Source organism: Manacus candei, unplaced genomic scaffold (genome assembly GCF_025592945.1).
Source record: "Manacus candei isolate 608988 ecotype Guabito, Panama unplaced genomic scaffold, ASM2559294v1 h1tg000011l, whole genome shotgun sequence".
Classification (NCBI taxonomy): Eukaryota; Metazoa; Chordata; class Aves; order Passeriformes; family Pipridae; genus Manacus; species Manacus candei.
The window spans coordinates 19,682,939-19,704,514 of NW_026138059.1; the positions used below are offsets into that span (position 1 = coordinate 19,682,939).

The window sequence follows — 21,576 nt, forward strand, 5'->3', positions numbered from 1 at the left end:
CACACCCAGTTATAGAATAGAAATCTTGGAGGATAGGAAATTCCTGGAAATGGTCTTTGTTGTGGTGAGAGAATGGGGGGAACAACATAGTATAGCAGGTAAAATTAAAGGTAAGAGGAAGATTTTTTTTTTTGTTCCAGATAGCTGCTGAATATTGCTTTGCATGACCACTATTGTACAGTTGTAGTATTGATAAATGTCAGGTGGCTGATATGTTTTTTCAATTTTCAGAATACAGGTTAGTGTGCTGGTGAAAACTGTGTAGCTCTAAAGGTGTTGGACTGTGCTTTGTGGAGAAAATCTCCATCAATGAAACAAATGCAGTATTAATGTCTAGAAATATTTGCTGTGCTAACAAGCTTGAAAATGGTTTTGCAGTTTTTCTTAAAGTAACTAACTATGAAGTAACCTTTAAACCGATTACTTTAGATACTGGCAAGGGAGCAAAATGGCACAGAAACTGCTGATCAAGAAATATCATAACAATATTAGAAATGGGTATCTTAAAGGATCATATTTTTATAGAACTTCATATTTTTATACCTTGTGTCTTCACTGCCTTTCTTATTTACAGAGTGATGAAACAGAAATATGCATTTAATAATTCTTGAAAATGTTCATTTGACAAAGCAGAGGACCTAAGTGGATTATTCCTACTATATTTTTAAATTTTTAGAGTAGATAATGAGATTAATTTACTACGGTAATAAGTGCCAAAAAAAAAAGAGTACCATTTGAACTCTGTTTAATTCTTACTAATATATGCAAAAGTGTTTACTTTCTGTGAAAAGTTTGCGTTCAAAACTAACCCTGCCAAGCTTTAATTTATTTTGAACTTATGCTTTAAGTTAGTTATCAGAAATCTAATCTGGAGTAATGAAAATTTGCAAATATGATATAATTCTAACAGTTATTCTTTTCAGTTGAAAGAAGTTGTTCTATATTCAGAATTTTTAGGATGTTTAAACAAAAGGAAAAAAAACCAGTTTCGTGAAATCAAGCAACATGTCAGAAATGCTTCTTTTTACAACTTCTGTGACCCATAGTGTTCCTTACAGAGTTGGAGAAGACTCAAATGTGCAAAGTTTCATGACAAATTCTGTTCTGAAATATTCACTGTTAGTTCTGATTGGTATTTAGGATAATAATTTAAAGTTTTATGGCACATATATTGAGGTGTGGTCAGTTGTAGAAAACTTTATTTTGAATTGTCACTTTAACAAAATTCTTGATATGCAAAAGTTTACTTTCAAAAACTATGGTTTTTTTGAGCATTGGGAATCAGTGTGCTGTGCTTCAGATCATAAACTCAGACATGAAAGTTATAATAGAGTATAGAATCAGGGCATCCATGGAATATTTTTCCAGCAGGTGATTTCCCAAACAGTTTGATCTTGAGCAAGGTATTTAAAGTCAACCTAAGAATTTCTGGCAAGAGGAGCCAAGTATTTCTCTGTGAGATTAGCAAGGGTCAGTTTGAGTATGACAGTAGCTGTGCCCTGTAGCTGCAGAAGTGGAGTTCAGTTCGTCAGAGCTGTTTGCTGGAGGTTTTCAGCTGGGGCTTTGCTCACATAAGAGGAGGTCGGTAGTGTGACAGTAAAGGTGTATTAAACCTATGTGAGGAAATGCACTTCTTATGTCACTACTATAAACTAGTTTGTATTACTTTTAAAAATTGATGTTTCAATGGATTCAGGCAATCAGCCTGATATTGGTATGAATTATAAACAGATATATGAAGTAATTTTCATAATCAAATTTCACGTCAGTAGAAATATTTTGAAGTCTCTAGACAAGAAAAGACTAGGAGTTCCCTTTTCCAAAAGAGAAGAATGCTATTATTAGCCTTCAGGTTTATAAAGGAAAAGATCATGAACAAAGGTTGTGCGCATCGATGCTTAGCATCTGTAAATGCTGCATGTTCTGCAGATGCTCTTTGCAAGAAGGCTAAATAATGTCACTAGTCTACTTTTAATTTTTAAATCTAAGCTTTTAAAAACTTGATTTTTTTTTCTCTTTAATGTTGCAGAAATGTATAGTTTGGTTGCTGAAATGAGTTGATAAATTATAGACAGCTCTTTGCCTAGTGCATGATATGCGGTGATCAGTTTAAGAGTTTAAGACTTATTTTTAAGCTATCCTTGAACTTAGTTTTATTTAAAAAGTGATTACATACCAGTGAAGATATAATGATAATTTTTTACAATTGCGTGCCATGTTCCTTTGTCCATAACTGCCACATACATCATTACAAATCAAATTCATTATGATAAACAAATATAGAAAAGGGCTTTTATTTCTGATACTGAAGCAGCATCTTTAATGAGAATTTTTTAAGCATGGAATCTTTTCAGAAAGGTTACTTGTGTTTATTTTTTTTTCCCTTAAAAGCCACAGAAGAAAGAGGATCAGCAATCAGAAGCTAAAGCAAGTCCAAAAAAGTCATCAGAACCCACTATTGACCTTTTAGGACTTGGTAAGCAGTACATAATTACCTGGTTTTAAATCAAACACAGGTACATCATTTTATATTTTAATAGACATACTTTTATTTTCGCTGTGTTTACTGATAGCTAGATAAATTTGGAAACCATAAGATTGAGTCTATGAATTTGAAACTATAAAGGCGAATGCCACAGGGATATGGGTATATCAATACTTATGTTTTGCTAAGGAAAGTAATGAGCTCCTCTGGGAAGGGGAAGTTATCAAAGTGATCTTCAAAGGGCTTGTGAACTGTAATATTTCAATGTTTATGGTACAAGTGTACTTTTCAGTGAAAATGCTGAGGTTACCTGTATTGTGTATCTGTAAAATACCTTATATCGTAAAATTCCTCTATCAGGTAAAAGAACAGGAAACTGTCGGACTGCAGCTGACTGGTATCTTGTAAACCTTAATACCTTGGGTATTTCAGTGTTGTGACCATCATTGTGTTGTGACCCTGGGTATTTCAGACTGTGACCATCATGCATTTTTATCTAAAAGGCCTTTTTGTTTTCTGACTGGCAGGTGACTGTGTATTTGTCTTGTAAGTAAACTAGTTTGAAGTAAAATAATTTAATTTGCCCTGTTGTGTGTAGTCCATATTCGTAAAATATGTCTTTCATTTATCTAGGGTTACTCTAAGTGTGCTTTTTCCATTTGATAGAATGGAAATGGAAGAATATAATGTTGCAGTAACTATTTTTATTTCCTTTTGTTATTCATTGTCAGGAAATTTTCTAAAAGTTGTGAGTGGATATTAAAAGTATTCCATTTATATCAAGATAATGGTTATTCTTAATTTTCAACATAATTTCTACAGGATATTGGAAGAGGCTGAGAAGTCATTTAAATGTCATTAGTGTAAAAACTTGACTTTGTAGAAAAATGGCTTGGGATTTTTTAATTTTTTTGTTTCAAGGTATGAATGATGTGACAAAAAACAATAAATGTCTTCTCTGTTTTAGAATTCACACTCTTATCCAAAATGCATGGTATTTTTCCCTCTGGATGTAGACTTAACTGTAAAGTACTATTTTTGTATGGATTATGTCTATGTTGTGATCCGTATCTCATTCCAAGTAATCTGGTACTATAGGCAAGCAAATCTTAATTATCACAGTAGAATGAATGTAGAATGAACCTATTTTTAAAAAAAAAGTTATTTAGACTTGATAGAAAGCTGATCTTCCTTTATTTTCCTTTAGCAGAACAAGAACCTAATTAAGAAGTAAAATTCAATTAATGTGGTTTTAAGATTACTAGGCTTCTGTATTCTTTTGGTAATGATTTGGAAAGAATCTTGATAACAGTGTCATGATAAAATAATGAACTTGGATTACATTGGCTAACTAGAAATGTAGTATGCAATGGAGAGAGTATTATAATTGGTGTTCAACAGCTGTGCTTCTTCAGTGAGATATACAAAGAGCAAAGTTTATAATATATATGTTAAAACGCCCTAATTTTAAAGGAGGGAATGCTTAAAGATCTTTTAAATAACAAGTTGAAAGGCAGTGTATTAAGCCAGTAGCGCTTGGAATCCACTGAGCTGCAAATGAGATATGTGTTAATGAGAGCAGACCTGCATATTTCATTTGGAGAGTAGTCTTTTAATTAACACTTCCAGTGCACTACTTAGATAATATTGAAAGAGAGATCACATCAACCCAGTTCATACAAGATATAGCAAAGGTTGGAAAGGACCTCGAAAGACCCTCTGGTCCAACCTGTGGGAAGGAGAGCCTAGAGGAAATTATCCTGTGTGATCACATCCTGAGAACCTCCAGTGATGGGGACTCTACCACATCTGTGAGAGGTTGTTCCAGTAATTGATCTCACTGCAAAAAATTTATTTCTTATGTTGAGATGAAACCTCTCCTGGTGCAACTTGTACCTGTTGCCCCTGTCTTTTCTGTGTGGCTCCTTGTGAGGAGAGAGCCTCTGTCCTCTTTGTAGCTGCTCTTTGAGTACTGGCATACTGGGATGAGATTCCTCCTGAGCCTTCTCCAGGGAGGAAAGGCTGAACTCTGTCAGTCTTTCCTTACAGAGCAGGTTCTGCAGCTCTTTGGTCATCTTCGTGGCCCTCCTTTGGACCCTCTGCAGTCTGTCTGCATCTATCTTGAACTGGGGGGCAGAGCTGGGCACAGACTCCAGGTGCAGTCTGGGAAGCTTTGAGTCAAGTAGGGTGATTACCTCTCTGTCTCAGCTGGTACCACCCCTGAGGATGCAGGCCAGAATCCCACCTGCCTCTGGTGCTGCAGTGATGCGCTGCTGATTAAAATGTTTAATATGTCATATCAAACAATATTAAAATGTATATGATTACTTAGCTCGTTCTTCTTAGCGGACATGTTTCTAATGAGGATTCATTCTCTTAGGACTTAATTTCTGCAAATGAAGAACAGTAGTAGCTTTTAGTAGGGCAGGTCAAAATTGCTTGTGATAGCAGGTTGAGTAATTTTAGTAGATCAGAATTCATGCTAGAATAATTGTGGCTTTCAGAATAGCCCATCTTCTTTGCCAGGTATTTTCTTGAGTAACCCTCAGTGCTGGCTTTGGGTCTGGGGTTAACCTTCGGGTCATTGCTCTTTTATTGTCTCAGTTGGTCTTGTAACAATGACCTCATAAGAAGGTAAACTTCCTGAGACAGGACTTACCCTGTGAAAATTGAAGCTAGACAATTTTTTGAAAATAAATACTTTCATTTTTCTTTACAAATTGCAAAATTTTCAAGATAATACATCTAGGCAAATTGTATCTTTAAATCTTGTAATAGGAGAAGATAATATCTTTGTAATATCATCAGTGATTGTACTATGATGTTTGTGTTTCTTCTGAACCTTTTTTAAACACATTCATGTGGTTCCATTGAGTTCCTGATCGGGGATTTACTATTGAGATGCTGTTTGGATATTCACTTTTTGATCCAACAACATTCGTAGCTTTTGGCCTTTTGTTTCAGAACAGATTTTAGTTCAGTACTCCACACACAGAAAGGTGGGGAAATGGGCATGTACAAGGTAAATATTGTTATATTCTCCACAAGCAGTAGTGTGCCTGCTGTGTTCTTGCTGTGCAACTCCAAATTCCTTCCCTCTGTTTCCAGGCAGTGAGAAGTCACAGCCTGTTTCTGTAGGCTAAACCTGAAGCTGCTTTTGTAGTCATCTCTGCGATCATTTGGATCTTATCCATGCTGGGAGGGTGCCCTGCTGAAAATGTGGAGTCTTAAAATTGGCACTAAAATCAATAATATGGGATTTTATAACATGAATTTTTAATATTATAATTATAGGAAACATTTTTCAGTTTGAAAGTCACAGTGTGTAAACCACAGTTCGTCAGCACTTAAGTGATTGGTGGTGCTGTATTTTCATCCCTTTGGTGTTAACCTTGTGCACTGTGCTCCTTTTGGAGTTTTTTTCTTACAACGTAGATGTCCCCACTTCTGCCAATTTGATGTAAATAATTTTTTTTAATCTTGTAAAAGATTGTGTAGTAGCTAAGTACAAATGTGGAATATTGGAATGTTACGCAGGCAGTTTTTGATCATTGTGTTTGTCAAGGAATGTCACTTAGAAATTATTTCAACATATAGAAAAAGGGAAAAATTAGTATTTTTAAATATAGAATTATCAGAGAGAAGAAAAGTGCATTTTACATATTCTGCATCTTTTACCATGTTTAGATGTGCCCTTCATAAAATGGACAATTGCACTTTCTAGAAAAACCATTGTATTAAGTTGCAATGAATGACTAAAAGAAAAGAGATTTATTATATCATTATTATTTACTGGATTTGATGTGTGGGGTATTCATCTAGCATGGTTGGACGTAAAGTATGGTATGTTAAAAGCTGCTTATCTGCTTCTGCATGGGAAATATTCTCCGAAAGAATTCGGATACGTAAGTATCATGTATGCATATATAGATCATAGATTCCTCCAATCATGGAATAGTTCAGATTGGAATGGCCCTTCAAAGGTCATCTAGTCCCACCTCCCTATAATGAACAAGGGTATCTTCAACTAGATGCTCAGAGCCCTGTCCGACCTGACCTTGAATGTTTGCAGGGATGAGGCATCTACCACCTCTCTGGGTAACCCATTCAGTGCTTCACAACCCTCATTGCAGAAAAATTTCTTTCTTATATCTAGTCTGAATCTGTCCTGTTTTAATCTAAAATCATTACCCTGTGTCGTGTCGCCACAGGCCCTGATAAAAAGTCTGTCCCCATCTTAGAGATCTCCTTTAGGTTCTGGAAGGCTACAGTAAGGTCTCCCTGGACCTTTCTCTTCTCCAGGCTGAACAGCTCCAACTTTCTCAGTCTTTCCTTATAGCAGAGGTGTTCCTGCCCTCTGATCATCTTCGTGGCCCTCCTCTGGACCCACTACAACAGGTCCATGTCTTTTCTGTGTTGGGGGCCTCAGAACTGGATGCAGTACTCCAGGTGGGGTCTCACAGGAGTGGAGTAGAGGATTAGAATCCCCTCCCTCATCTTGTTGGCCACACTGATACAGTTGGGTTTCTAGGCTGTAAATGCACACTGCCAGCTCATGTCCAGATTTTCATCCTCCAGTATCCCGAGGTCCTTCTCTGCAGGGCTGTTCTCAATCTGTTCATCCCCCAGACTATTGATAGCAGGGATTGCCCTGACTCGGTGCAGGACCTTGTACTTGGCCTTGTTGAACCTCAGGAGGTTTGCTTGGCCCTGGTTCTTGAGCTTGTAAACATGTTAACATTTTTAGTATTGCTGCAATGTTAAGATTATTCTTAGATAAGGAATATATCTACTCAAAATGAAAATATTTACAACCACTTGAGGCGTACAGCATTGTTAGATTTCTGGCTTTCCACATTTCATTTTCAGAAGTATTATATGGAAATTGCCTCCTTATGAATGCTTTTTCACTTCTGCAAAGGTTTTAGCAGTAAATAAAATTTTACTAATACATTAAATAATTCTGCCGTAATTTTGTTCAGACTTTGTTTGCCTCTTTGCCCCAGATTTTTGTTGAAAGTATTAACCTATTTCTCTCAGTTCTGCCTGTCTAGTAATTTGGTGTAAAAAAATGCATATTTTCCCTCTATTACAAGGCTCGATATGGCTGTCATAAATTATTGTATATATAAAAATACATGGCTGCTTAGTAACAAAGTTCTTGTAAATAGTTTGGCCCATAGAAAATGAGTTCCAGAAACATAATGCAAAGTTTAGAAGCAGATCTGCTTTCTTGCTGTTTCCTCTCTTGCTGTCCCTTTGAGGCTCTTCTGCTGGTCATTCTCACTATTGGTACAGATAAATATACCAAGGAGATTAATGATGTATATAAAAGCTATGATGTGTATGAAGGCAGCACTGAATTGGAAATTGTCATGTCAGGCATTAATAAAATACATACAGAAAAAGAATGTACACTGGAACCCTTCACTGTATTATTAAAAATATTGTGCTAAAGAGCTTGTTTCTGCTGTCAAACAAAATTTACTTATCTGAAATCAGAAGCAGCATCTGCTGTTGCACAGATACTATGTCACACTGCCATAAATTGTAAGAAGAGAAGTTTTAGAACCACCACTAGGAACAAAGATGAGGAACAGTGTCTATTGACTCTTCATGTTACCTTCTCCAGCTGAGCATGAAAGCTCTGCCTTGCATGTGCTCTCAATGCAATGGCTTCTGCCACATCTAATACCTCACTCCAAGCTACAGATGTGTTCTACAGAAAAGTGGTGGAGGTAGTGTTCAATAAAAGTTAATTGCTTCAAAGTAATTCTGTGATGGTCGAAGCTATAAATTTCTCAAAATATTCCGACAGACCCATATAACTCAATCTGACTTTTACCTGTTCCCTGGACAGGCTGCAGCCATGTTTCCTTCCGTCATATACACTCCACCTCTTCTAATCAGGTTTTAATGGTAGGCAGCATAAGTTGAATGAATAGTGATATGTTTAGAATAAGTTAGAAGTCTGCTGGATTATCTTTCTTATGCTAGAAAAATATTTTAAAATATGGAGGGGAAGGAGGAAGTGCTTCTTAATCTGTGACCTCTGGTTAAGAACTGTGAATTATTGTGTTGAAATACAAGTCTCTGTATGCCTGCATGCATATATATTTAAATGAAAACACTAATATTGCTACAATTAATAAACTGGAGTGAAAACATTGTTAGGTTTCTTCTATATTCTGAAACCTAGTTCTTTTAGTTTCTGTGCAGAGAAGGGGGAATATTTTTGGAGTTGCTTTTTAATAGAAATATTCCAACTATTTTATTTTGTGAAATCACTAAGAGAGGATCATCTATTAATACTATTCATACAGGCTTAAAACTGTGTTATAAACAGTAATTCAAAATGTCTGGTTTCACACCAGTAGAGACAGCGAGGTAGCTATCCAGTAAGAGATGAAAGGTGTGTACATTACCAAATAATACTCTTACAGAAGCAATCTAGCAAAAATTTTCGTAGTATTAATTTATAAGCAGCATATTAAGTACTTGAAAAATACTGTGTTTTTGCAAATGTGTTGTGTCATGAGTGTTCTAAATATGTGAAATGCTTGTTTAAGTGAATGGTTGTATTTAAATTTTCAGTCTTCTACATTAAACGCTTACATTCAGGTAAACTAAATCACTTTTGAATATGACAAGAGAGATATGTTTTTAATACAAGTGCCTGACTGAGAAACAAGAACATTAAATTATTAATTCCTGATAATCCATTTGCTTGAAAATTATGTATGGTTCATTCTTAAATTTATCTGAAACAGTGAACCTTTGAGATGTTTTTTGAACTGCCAGTCTGCAGAGTGACCTCAAATAAAGCTTGTTGCTTACATTTGTCAGTATATTTATTTACACACATCTCAGAGCACTAGTGTGGATGGAACAGTGGAGCAGATTATACATATTGTTTTGCTGTCCACTGACTTCCATTCATTGCATTAAGATATAAGTAGCTTTGTCATAATCATAGATGAGTATGTAACTTTGGTTTTCAGAATCATTGGAGTGGGAATCCCCCAGCAAAGTCAAATTACAACAGTAGAACATTAACTCTACCCCAGACAAAACTGATGTGATGGTCTTCTGAGTGGATTGTTTCAGGAGGCAGTGCCTTCTCATATGAGTTAGCAGTCGAAAAACATGTTAATAGCAGTTTTTTCAGTGTACTGTAATCTAGGGATTTTAGAATACCGATCCTCCTGTAATGTATAATCACCCATGCCAGTCACAACAGGGTTTCATTTGCAGAGAAAGTTTTTACTTAATTCAACTAGTTTGTTCTGCCAGAGAAGTTCTGCAGTGAGATTAGATAATTTGAGACTTAACTTCTTTTGCCTGAAAAAGCTTTCTCAAATTTGCTGTTAAGACTATGCAGTCATTAAAGTCCTCAGTAGAATCTACAATCACCTTTGTATTTGTCAAGCTCTGTGTAACAGCAAACCACTTGTGATATGCTTAGGTATAAATTTATGAGCCAGTTCTTACCACTTGATCTTGAACAGCTTAAAATCAAATGAGAAATGGTTGCTCTGTTCCTTAAAAACCTTTTGTGATATTTTTGTCCCTATATATTTTCAAGTATTTTCTTGAAATTCTCCTTAAAGTGTAATGCTCCATCCCTTTCGTTGTCCTGGAGGTATCCACTTTCACCTGGATCAGTAAATGCATTCACATGTTAAAGTGGTTACTGGCACCAAGGCTGTGGAAGGTTAACTCTGTACAGAAGGGGAGCCATGGGTTCTTATGGATAATTAGCCCAGTGTGCCTGGCAGGGGTATTCATGTAGAGCTATAGAATAAAGTTAATGCAAAGTACTTATAAAAAAGGAGGGGAGAATGGACTTTTTTCATAATGCAAAGTTCACTTACGTACCCTTGAGTAAATTAGCATAGCAAGAATAACTTTATGGATTCTAAAATGCAAATTGTAACTCAAGAGCACAGATGAATGTGTTTCGTCTGATACATGGCTACCAAATTTGGGCCTTCTCAGTAAGACATCTGTTAAAATTCTTACTAAAAATGTCGATGTGCTTGAAAAAGACTCCTGAAAAATGAGTAGTGTGGCCATCCTTAGGGAAGTCTTAAATGTTTTGTTTTGTCATTGGTTGTTTTTTAATGAAGCACATTAGTATGCCATGTTTTTAGGGAAAGAAGTCTTTAAAAATCTGAACAATATCACAGTCTGAAAAATATCTCAGAAATTGAATACATCTTTGATTGGGGGCAGGGTAGGAGGGAATAGGAAGCTTTAATTATTCTTATGCTGTTAAGATATTAATGATTTTCCCTTTACATGTGATCCTGCTGTCTTTTTAAGATGGTCCAGCTGAAGCATCTGTTACAAATGGAGGCACTGCTGCTGTCACAGCACTGAATGATGACCTGGATATCTTTGGCCCAATGATCTCTAATCCTTTACCAGCAACTGCTGTACCTCCTGCTCAGGTAAAATTTATTTACTAGTTTATTAGTTATGTGTGTGTGTAGATATTTGTATGCACATGTGTTTTCCTTCAGGGAATTGTTCATTCACATAGAAGGAATGCTCACTTCTCTACACTCATGGCTGAAGATGCTTTAGCTGTAATGGTGATATTTTTCTCACCTCTTCAAGTTTCTGCACTGCTTGGATGTAGATATGAAATTAGGAAATGGTGTGGTCTTCCATTCTGGTTATCCAGCTAAATTAGATTCTGTCTTACCTTGATGATGGTAGTCATGTTTTCTTTTAATTTAGTCTTTTGTCTTGTTCTTTTTTTAATTGCTGAATATAATTTTACTTAATGTTCTCAGGTTGTTAGGCTTTAAGTCATCCTTTTTAAGACCTCTTATTGCTTTGTGATGCTGATATTTAGGAAAGGCTGCAGCAGATGCTTCTCTCTTAGGGATGCTAAAAATTTTGGGTCCGAAGCTTCATACTCAAAATCCAAAATGGATGTCAAGAAAATCTAATATTACTACCTGGACTGATCTGTCTTTTGTCTCATCTTGGAACTTGTATGCCTTGCTCTCCTCAAGGAAGAGTAGCATAATCCTACACGAAGAACCTGCTTAAAGCTGCAGCTCTCTCAAAGTACCCGTCAGACTCAAAGAGCAAGGTATTTGTGTTGGACATGGCTGGGTCAGAATGCACATATGCAGGCTTCCTTACCCCAGACCGGCTTCTAAGAGGGTGGTTTTGGAGGAGTAGTGGGCTAACCTCCCCATCTGGGAAGTCCTGTTAAGGTAATTTAGAAGCTTATTTTTGTGTAAGGCTTTCTGTCTCGCTCAGCTGAACTGGAAAGAATTGTGTATATTCTTGAATTTATGGTTTGTGACATGTGATCTGTACTTGTTTCTCTTTATCAGTTATTTTTCATAATATATGTAAAATGGAAGGGATGATGATGAAAAGGAGTTCTGAGTACCTCAAAGCATATGCTTGTTGTTCAGCAGATTTAATTATTTAGCCTTTACTCTCCCTTCCCCTGCTTGTTGCTGAGGGCTGACTCTGTGCAACATGCTAGGTAGGGTTTTAGAGACTGAAAACACATTTCTTTTTAAGCGTAATACTACAGATGGGGCAAACTTCCCACTGTGCCTTAGCCACCCATAAACAGTGAGGGAAATGAGCTGTATACATGCATTTAGATTTGGATGTGTTAGCTAAAATTGTGAAGGAAATTGTTGGTCTAATTTCTTGTCTCTTTTGGAAGTCAATGTTCAAAGTACCAGGAAGAAAAGTATTTGGGTGCTTGTTGTCTGCTATCCTAACACATTATGTCAAAATTGGTCTAGAGGAACCTACCTATAGAGCTAGATGTGAAAAACAGTAGCCCATTTCCAGTTTCCCCAAGTTTTGTAATGTATCCAGTTTGTACATAGATTGAGTAAATTTAAATCTATGAAGTTCCCACTTGGCCCTGAAATCAGTGGGCTATGGTAGCAGTACACATAATGGATACGACTGAATTCTGGTTTTCCCCCTTTCCAGTCTTTCTGATGCTGGAAGTGACAACTTCTGTATGTAGTTACTGTCCGCTCAGGAGAAAAGAGCAGCTTGAGAGAGACGAGAAAACCCTTCTTTTGTTTCTCTTCCATGAACACATGAAGTGACCTGCTGGTTAAACGAATGATTTAGCTGTAGAATGCAGGAAATGCAAAGAAAGGCTGAATATTTAAGAGTGAGAACAAGAAAAATGAAGGGGGATACTTGGGTGATGATGATGACTAGTGATGGGTTAAGTAATGGAGTGGCTGTTAAAGCATAATGAATTACATGTATATAGATAATTTAAAATGCATTTCAGATTTGGTCATTAGATCTTCTGTGAGAGAAATATTTTGAAATGTAGTTTATCTTTGTGCTAGTTTCTAGGCTAAAGATGGTACTTACTCTGTGGCTAGGCTTCGTGAACGAAGATTTGGGGAGGGCTCTACCCACATTTGCTACAAGCGTGCTGGTGGCTAAAAACACCAATATGAGACAAGTCCGGTTGTAAAAGGCGCAGCAGAAAGACTCCTTAGGTGGTATATTCTGCAAGACACGATTCTTTCTGTGTTGTCTTTTCTCCTCGAGAGTGATCCTGCGTGCGTTCTCAAAGGAGACAGCAGCGTTATAGATGGTGTGTCTCCCGGCCTCCCGATTTGAGGCCAGAGTAGACCAGTTATGGTGATCAATATGGCCAAGGCTGAGATGTTGTTTCAGGGAGTCCTTGTATCTTCTCTTCGGGGCTCCTCTCTTGCGGCAGCCGGTGGCAAGTTCACCATAAAGCAAGATCTTAGGGAGGCGGTGGTCCTTCATCCTTGAGATGTGCCCTGCCCATCGCAGCTGTGTTCTCAGTAACATGGCCTCAATGCTTGTGACTGCTGCTTGTTCTAGAACAGACATATTAGTCACATAATCTGACCAGTGGATATTTAGGATTGTATAGAGACAGTATGAATGGAAGCGTTCTAAGAGTTGCAGTTGGTGGCAGTAGATGACCCATGACTTACTAAATAGATTAAAAAATGCTAGCAAGGATAATGTTATTCTCAGTATCTGGTAAGTATCATCTTGTTTGTGTACTAGAAAGTCAGAATATATTTACTTGCTGTAAACAAACCTGTCTAGATTTTTAGTGACATTTTTCTTTTTTCTGAATTCTATAATCAGGAGCAACAAATGGAACTTTCATCAAGCATTTTTTTTATCAAGCACATGATCCTTTTGGCATATTGCAAGATTTAATGCTTGGCTATCTTCCATTTTTAATCAGTAATCTCAAAGAAAATGTAATATAATCAGATAATCTCCCCAGATAAGAGGCAGGGACATGGGTAGGTAGCAGAAGACAGGTGATTACATGGGTTGCTTGGTGAACTGGGGCAAAGGAAATACCTGTTTTGCTTTAGGTTTAACAACACCTTGCATCTCAGGACAGCTGTGTGTGGTCTGGGAACTGAGGCTGGAGAGGAGCCTCTCATTTGGCAGCAGTATGAGTATTTTGTGAGATCTTTCACCTTGTAACGTGGATAAAAGTTGTATGGGATTTAGAGAAGTGTCAGGAGAATACAACAGACTGGAAAGGTTGCCTTATAATGAAAGGTTTTAAAGACTCGGTCTGTTTAAATTTCTGAAGTAAAAAAGTGGTGTGATTATGATGTGTAATTATTTTGTGTGAGACTGCAGTTGGGAAAGTGGGCACGAACTCAGACTAGCAGTTGAGTAACCCTAACATTCAGTTCCTGTGCTTGGAATTGGAAAATTTAAAGTAGAAATCCATGGCCAATCTTTAATTTGAACTTGTCCAAGTATCTATTAACAGAATGTATTGAAATAAAAAAACCCCATGAAGTAGAAGGGATCAAATGTGGAATAGCATGGCTTGCTTTCTCACTTGATGTTCTGCATAGTAGGTGTGTCTGAGATACCACAGTGGGATTTGAGAGCCTTGAAGAAGAAGGGAATGTAATGGTGCTCCTCAAACTGATTTGTAGAAGCAACGTATGACCCTTGAGTTTTCACAGGATTGCTTTTGTTTTCCAACTTAACTTGAAAGGCAGCATTTACTGCTAAATGCACTTGGTTTTATGGCACTGTGGAACACAGAAGTGTCTTTTTGAATGTTTTATTATGAGACTGAAACAACATGATGTCTGCAAACCTTAGGATTTATGTCCATTGTCATAGCCAAGACATGATTTTCAAGTGAAAACAAAAGTATTTTTTTCTCCTTTTTCAAATATGACTTCAGCGTCCAGGATCGTATGCATTTTCATTCTGCTTTCAGATATGTGTCTTTATCACAGTTTTCAAAAACACTAAAATATTTTTCTGCTGTTCAGCATAGCCAGATGCAAAGTATTGGTTTTGTAAAGGACTGGTAAAGAACAATACGTGACTGAGTAACTTTTTTTCTAGAATTTTGTCTATAAGCAAACTGAAGGGGAATTAAGAAGAGTTACCTTATCCAGCTCCTACAGTAGCTAAAAGACATGTGCTACAAATTTAGCCATTGTGCAGTGTTCATAGGCAGGAAAAAGGAAAAAAGAACATTTTGTACGTTAAGTGATGCTTTTTCATGTGAAGTGAGCAGAACTAAATTACGGCTATTAGAATAGGGTTTGTTGCCTAACACTGTATAGGAACTAAGCAAAGGTCTGTTGTTCTTACCGATAGTTAATTTCCTAACTGGTTTTAGCCAGAGTTTAATTCAAACTTTGTATGGGTGTGTTTTCCAGCAAAAGTGTGATCTTCATTCATCAGTGAAACTTGTAGGGAGGAGGAGAAGGGGAGAACTGTGAGTTATAAGTTTGGAAGTATTCACTGAAACATTTAATGTAAGTCTTTCTCCAAGAAGGATACTAAAATTCAGTCAACTTAAACTTTTTTTGAATTTCTGTGTGTGTGTGCCTGATTTGAAGTGTATTGTGTTGGGAGCTCAGAACTGGTTCAGTGGCTACAAAAGTATATTTTTATAGAAATGGTGTATGTTCTTCATGATTCATACCTGACAAATTTTCATGTAAAGTGCTGGTATATTTTAGGTAACTAGATGTTCTTAAATATTCATTTTCTGCTGAGGTCAGGTGTATGTACCTGACATGATTGCCATTGATCAGCAGACAAGTTTAAACTTGTTAACAAATTGTGGTGATGTTAATGTGTCAAAGCTCTCAGTTCTTATGTAAAAATGAGTTATTTCAGAAGTTTGCTTTATTGTGAGTGTTATTTAAGCAGGGTCTTACTTGAGAGCTGTTTAGTCCTGTTCAGATATGATCAGCTGAAATGCTTGTAGCTTCTGCTCATGTTTATTTTACCCCTCTTTACATTTTCAGGTCTCTGAAAGTAAAAGGTTCATTCCTTCAAATTGGGTTACGGCAATCCCAAACATGGGTACAGGTAGGGCAATGAGTAGGTTTGAGAACCGCCTTGCAGGGAAGGACTTGGGGGTTCTGGTGGTTGAAAATCTGGACCTGAGCCAGCAATGTGCATTTGTAGCCCAGAAACCCAACCGCATCCTGGGCTGCGTCAAAAGCAGGGTGGCCAGCAGGTCAATGGAGGTGATTCTGCCTCTCTGCTCCACTCATGTGAGACCTCACCTGCAGTACTGAGTCCAGCTCTGGGGTCCTCAGCAAAGGAAGGACATGGATCCCTTGGAGCAGGTCCAGAGGAGGGCCATGAAGATGATCAGAGGGATGGAGCACCACTCCTGTGAGGACAGGCTGAGAGAGTTGGGGTTGTTCAACCTGGAGAAGAGAGGAGGCTCCAAGGACACCTTATAGTGACCTTTCAATACTTATAGGGGGGCTACAGGAAGGATGGGGAGGGACTCTATCAGACAATCTAGTGATAGGACGAGGTGGAATGGCTTCCAACTGAATGAGTGTGGATTTAGATTAGATATTAGGAAGAAATTCTTTCCTGTGAGGGTGGTGAGGCACTAGAACAGGTTGCCCAGAGAAGTTGTGGATGTCTCATCCTTGAAAGTGTTCAAGGCCAGGTTGGATGGGGCTTTGAGCAACCTGGTCTACCGGAAGGTGTCCCTGCCCATGGCAGGGAGTTTGGAACTTGATGATTTTTAAGGTCTTTTCTAGCTCAAACCATTTATGATTCTGTGATTATACTCTCTTTGGTGCTGGAAACACCTTAGGTGGAACATAGTGGAACAACAGCCATCATATTCCAGAACCAGAAGGGGTCAGCTGGACAGTCTAGAGGAAAGGAAAATTATTTAAAGTTCTAGAGAAGGAAAATCTGAGGAAAGAGTTAGAAATGAGACTGCAGGGGAGATAACGGTCTTCAAACCTAGAAAAGGTTGATTGCAAAGAAAATGCTGCGTTGTTTGTCCTGAGTACTGGACATGCAACAAGAAATAAAGTTGAATTTTTAATCTTATTTTAAGGTTAAGTATGTTTTTGGAAATGATCTTAGGAAGTGATAGAAATCTTAATCTGACTTTTTCAGGTGTTGCTAATAATTCCTAAAATCAAGAGAAGAGATGAGATTTCTTAGTGGGTTTTTTTGTGTGAACTGAATATAGTTGAGTGCTCATTTCCTCATCAGTTATTACTGGGAAATAACAGTTGATTATTTTTAATGGAACTGTCTAGATGTCTAAAACAAAAATATGCAAGATCAAAAACAGGAAGAGCTGAAATAAGCAGCAAGTGCATTGACAGTGAAAAGATAAAGAGGATAAGAATTGTACACAGAATTTAAGACCTTAATAATGTACTTTGTGCCTAACTTGCTTACATAAGAATAATGGTGTGCTAGGCTGTATTTTCCCTATGCAGGTCAGCAGGGAGAAATTAAGACTGTTGTGTGGGACCATTATTTATCACCATATAAATGGAAAGCAGTAGAGGCCTGGCTTTTCTACAGCCCATCCCTGTTGTTGTAGATACCAGCCAGAGACCTTCAAGTAGCAGGAAAGTGCACATGTGCTTTTTTGTCTCCTGCAGTTCTTCACTCAACTGCACATGTCCTACTCTCCCCTTCCCTCTTTCATTACTGTTGCCACCTCTCTTTCAGTCTGTAGGTGTTGGAGCATCTGTCCTTGTCAGGGCAGAGGTTGACCCAGAGTTTTGGATGATTGATGCAGCCCTGCAGGTTGCAGGCTGTGGGGAGTGCCTGGTGCCTCTCTCTGAGGCCATGAGAGATGGTCTCTCCCACAGGAAGTGTGCTGTTCTTCAAGAACTGTGTCACCAGGGGAGGAATTATGGCAGGAAGTGAACAGGCTGTGCAGCATCAGAAAGGATGAGGGATACACAAGATCTTCTCAGAAACTCAGCATCTTCAAGAGCCCCAGAGCTTGACTGCACTGGAGTGCAGAGTCTGCTCCTGGCAGGGCAGTAAGTGCGAGCACTGGGGTAGGCGAAGAATGGGACTGGTGACTTCTGACACTTGAAAAAGTGGGCTCCAGCTCCACCTGAAGATTTCCTACCGTGGAAGTGGTTCACAGCCCTCAAAGCTGAAGGGCTGCTTTCAAATGAAGCACCTGAGGTGACTGATGCTGAGCTATGCAAGGCCACCAGGATGAAGAGGCGAGTGATAGTGGTGGGCAGCTCCCTGCTGCAGGGGGCAGGGGGGCACCCTGTCTGCAGAGCTGACCTGTTGTCTGGACGATTTTTCTGCTTGCCTGTGTCTTGGATCTGGGATATTGTGAAGGGAATGCTTAAGCTTGTTCAGCCCTCTGTCACCCCTTGCTCTTCTTCCATGTGGACACTGTCAGAGATGATCTGGAGGGAAGAGTTGACTGCAGACCCCTGGAGGTGGTTAGTGAGGGGTACAGGGCCCAAGTGGTGTTCTCCTCAGTCTTGCCAGTGAAGGGAAAGGGTGTAAAGAGGAGAGCGCTGATGCTGCCTGCCAACATTTGCTTGCAGAGCTGCTGGTGACAAAAGGGCTTTAGTTTCTCTGAATGCAGGACCTTGTTTGAGGATTAGCATCCACTTGGGAGAGAGAGGATCTCGTCAACGTATACAAATACCTGATGGGATGGTGCAGAGGACAGAGCCAGGTATGCCCAGTGACAGGACCACCAGCAATGGACAAAAGCCATGTGGACTGTTACTGCTGTCAGACCAACATAAAATGTTGAGGATGTAATGATCTTATCATCTGTTTTGCAGTCTTTTGGTAATTAAAAGACAAAATGAAAATACTTATTTTTAGTCTCATGCATTAATCTAAACTTCTTGTCAGCCACATGCTGTTTTGTGCAGTCAGATGGCAAGTGTGAAGTGTCAGATTCAGCTACCATATTTTATGGTCCTGACACATATAACCAATATTTCACAGTGAAAACTTCCTCTGGATGGGTATTGCCTTTTATTGGTAATACATAAGCTATCGATGACAAAAATTATTTAAGTTTAGACTTGAAGCATATCAGAGATGACTTCCAGTAGTTCTGAAAAATTCTGTTACACTAATATCGTGAAACCACTGAGTGGCATGTTCCTTAAGCACCTGTTGAGCATTTAGTTTTGGCATGACTGACTGAGAGCACTGTGTGTAGGAAAATGATTATATCTATGCCAGGTGTGTGTTTTTACAGAGGCCTTGGGAAGCATGACAGTGTTAGATACCTGAAAATCATGTCAGTGTTGTTGGTTGTTTTTTTTTACTTGAATGCCACCTGTTGTTTTCTTGCCATGTATTTTGCATTACCTTCCATTTATTCAGCTGATGAACACTTCAGGGAGTGATTGTTCAGTCCTTTGGCTCCTCTGAGGATCTTCCATAACCAAACTGAATGAAGAGACATTAAATGTTCATTTAGGATGTAAACACAACATGATCAGTCCTCCAGGTCTCCAGCTCTCCCTTCTAGAGAGAAGCAAACCCCTTCCTTGCTGCAGCGCAGGCGGTGAAGGGGAAGCCACCTCTGTTCACCCACTTCCACTGCTTATGTGTCCTCCTTCCTTCAGTCTGCTGAGCGTGGCTGTCACATGGGGGGCTGTCTTAGGCAGACGCCATGGAAGGAGATCCATGTCCCTATGGAACAATTCAATACTGGGACTTCCTGGCTGTATGCACAGTAAAACAAATACTGCTGTTCAGGATGGGCTTTTACCTGAATGTATCATTAAATCTGACTGTGGTATTTTTAAAGACTGCTCATGCCACCCTGATAAAGAATTGTCTCAAATAGAGGGGGCTTCCTCTATTTGGGGGCTACTACCTATTTAAAAAAAGTTGACTTTGCTTTGCAATCAGAAATTCTTGTGAGTAGTAAGAGGCAGCAGTTTTTTTTAGTAGGAAGAAATTGATAGTTTAAGTGTACGTTGGCCAGAGAGAAGGTTTCATGCATCTTTTTCTGTCTGCTTTCCCTTCGTAGTGCTGTCAGCCCACTCTTTGTTGCTCACTAAGTCCTAGTGACTTTGGCCCAAATTGGCTGTAGTATAAATGCAGATTTTCAGTTGCCAGAAAGTTCCCATTTCTCGTTTTTTTTTTATCTTCCCTTTCTGCAGCGGTTTTGGAGATTTTTCACCATCAACTATGTGAATCTAAGCTCCTTTCTCTTGGTCTGACAAATTTAATTAGTAACAGAATTGTTCTGTGGTTATTTCTTCCCTGATCTGTGGCAGTGCCTTAAACTAGAGGTTGTAGTACTTCAGGAGTCAGATGTGTTTTCTGAAGCTGCAAATTGAATGTTTGCATTGTGGTGTTTGTGTGAGCATAGTGGACTTTTTGGGGCATAGTCAGCAAAACCAGAAGGTGGAGGTTCTTGCTTTAAGGAAGATTTATAAGTGTGTTCCAGACTGAATATTTTGTGGTGTCCTCTTGTCTCTCTGATAAACTTGGGTGTGTGTTGACAGGAGACAGATGGACCTGGTTACGTGTCCAGTTCATTCACAGTGGTAGTCCAAGGAAGATTTTCCTTTAGTGTGGGAAAGAGCTGAAACTCGCACATGCTGTGGGATGTGGCAGGTGTGTGCTAAGCAGTTGGGGATCATTTAGTTGGACTAAAATAAGGCCATAATGCAAGTATGCTTTGCAGTCCTGGCTCTTTTTCACTGTGCATACAGTTGACTTGCTTTAAAAGTTCATACTTTTAATAGGATGAGTTGTGTATTTTAAGGAATATAACAAGAACTCATATATTGCCTAGTTCCCTAAGGAGGCCCCCCATATGGAACTTAAGTGCACAAACAACAAAATAACAGCACTGAGAGACACCTGGATATAATTTGTTTACAAAATATTTTAGTGTAAGAGCAGTAAAAAGCCTGCCAGCCTGCCTGTATTTTAGCTTTTCAGTCATACTACAATAAGTTTTAGATAATTACGTTTTCTCAATAAGTGAAATGTGTTTAAAGAACTCTAAGCCAATTATACACATTGTATTTTAGAAATTTTATTACTTTAAGTAGATAACCAAAATTTTACTTCTACCTTTTCTCCAAAGGTACATTTCAAAGCACTTAATCTTTTGGTTTAGCTCTTCTCTAATCTATTCTGCCTTTGAGAGGATTAATGAGATGTGAATTGTAATCTCCTTATTGATTTCCTAATTATTTTTCATAATCTAACTCCAGCTCTTGATTTATGCTTCTCACTGATGAAAAATGTAGAAGCAACAGGAATGAATAATCTGTATGTGTACGCCCTGGAGCTGGTCGAGGATTTAGTTTTCTTTGTTTTGTAACCTCCATCTGGTCTGGTGGTGTTTCCATATCATATGCACTGCTTTTTTATCTTTAGTCATACCACATCTTTTTAGATCCTCATTTACTTAAAATCTAGTTTCTGTAAACGAGCAGGATTTTATTTGATTGAGGAGCAAGGCTGTGCAGTAAATATTTAACATAATGTCTTTTTCCAGTTTCATTCAGTAGTCTGTCTTGACTTTTATTTCCCAGAGCACTTCCACTAAACCAGCAGCTGCTACCTTGTCTGCGGCATCCGGGGATCTTGATCTATTTACTGAGCAAACAACAAAATCCGAAGAGTCAGCAAAGAAACAACTCTCCAAAGACTCCATTTTATCACTGTATGGCACAGGAACCATGCAGCAGCAAAATGCTCCAGGTAAATAATTTTGTGAAGGTTTCTGTGCAGTCCTAGTTTAAGCTTTACCTAGAACAGTTGTCTTCTACAAATACAAAGCT

At 38.3% G+C, this 21,576-nt stretch overlaps 1 protein-coding gene across 2 annotated transcripts in view; it reads left to right on the top strand.

Moving 5' to 3' along the window:
- Window positions 1-21,576, top strand: part of SMAP1 (small ArfGAP 1) — an 89,104-nt gene that overhangs the window by 64,683 nt on the left and 2,845 nt on the right. For both annotated transcript variants that reach the window (XM_051777734.1, XM_051777735.1), the window contains 3 exons: window positions 2,392-2,476; window positions 10,811-10,938; window positions 21,328-21,496. In XM_051777734.1, the coding sequence (XP_051633694.1) occupies window positions 2,392-2,476; window positions 10,811-10,938; window positions 21,328-21,496 (382 nt within the window). The remainder of the gene's footprint in view (window positions 1-2,391; window positions 2,477-10,810; window positions 10,939-21,327; window positions 21,497-21,576) is intronic.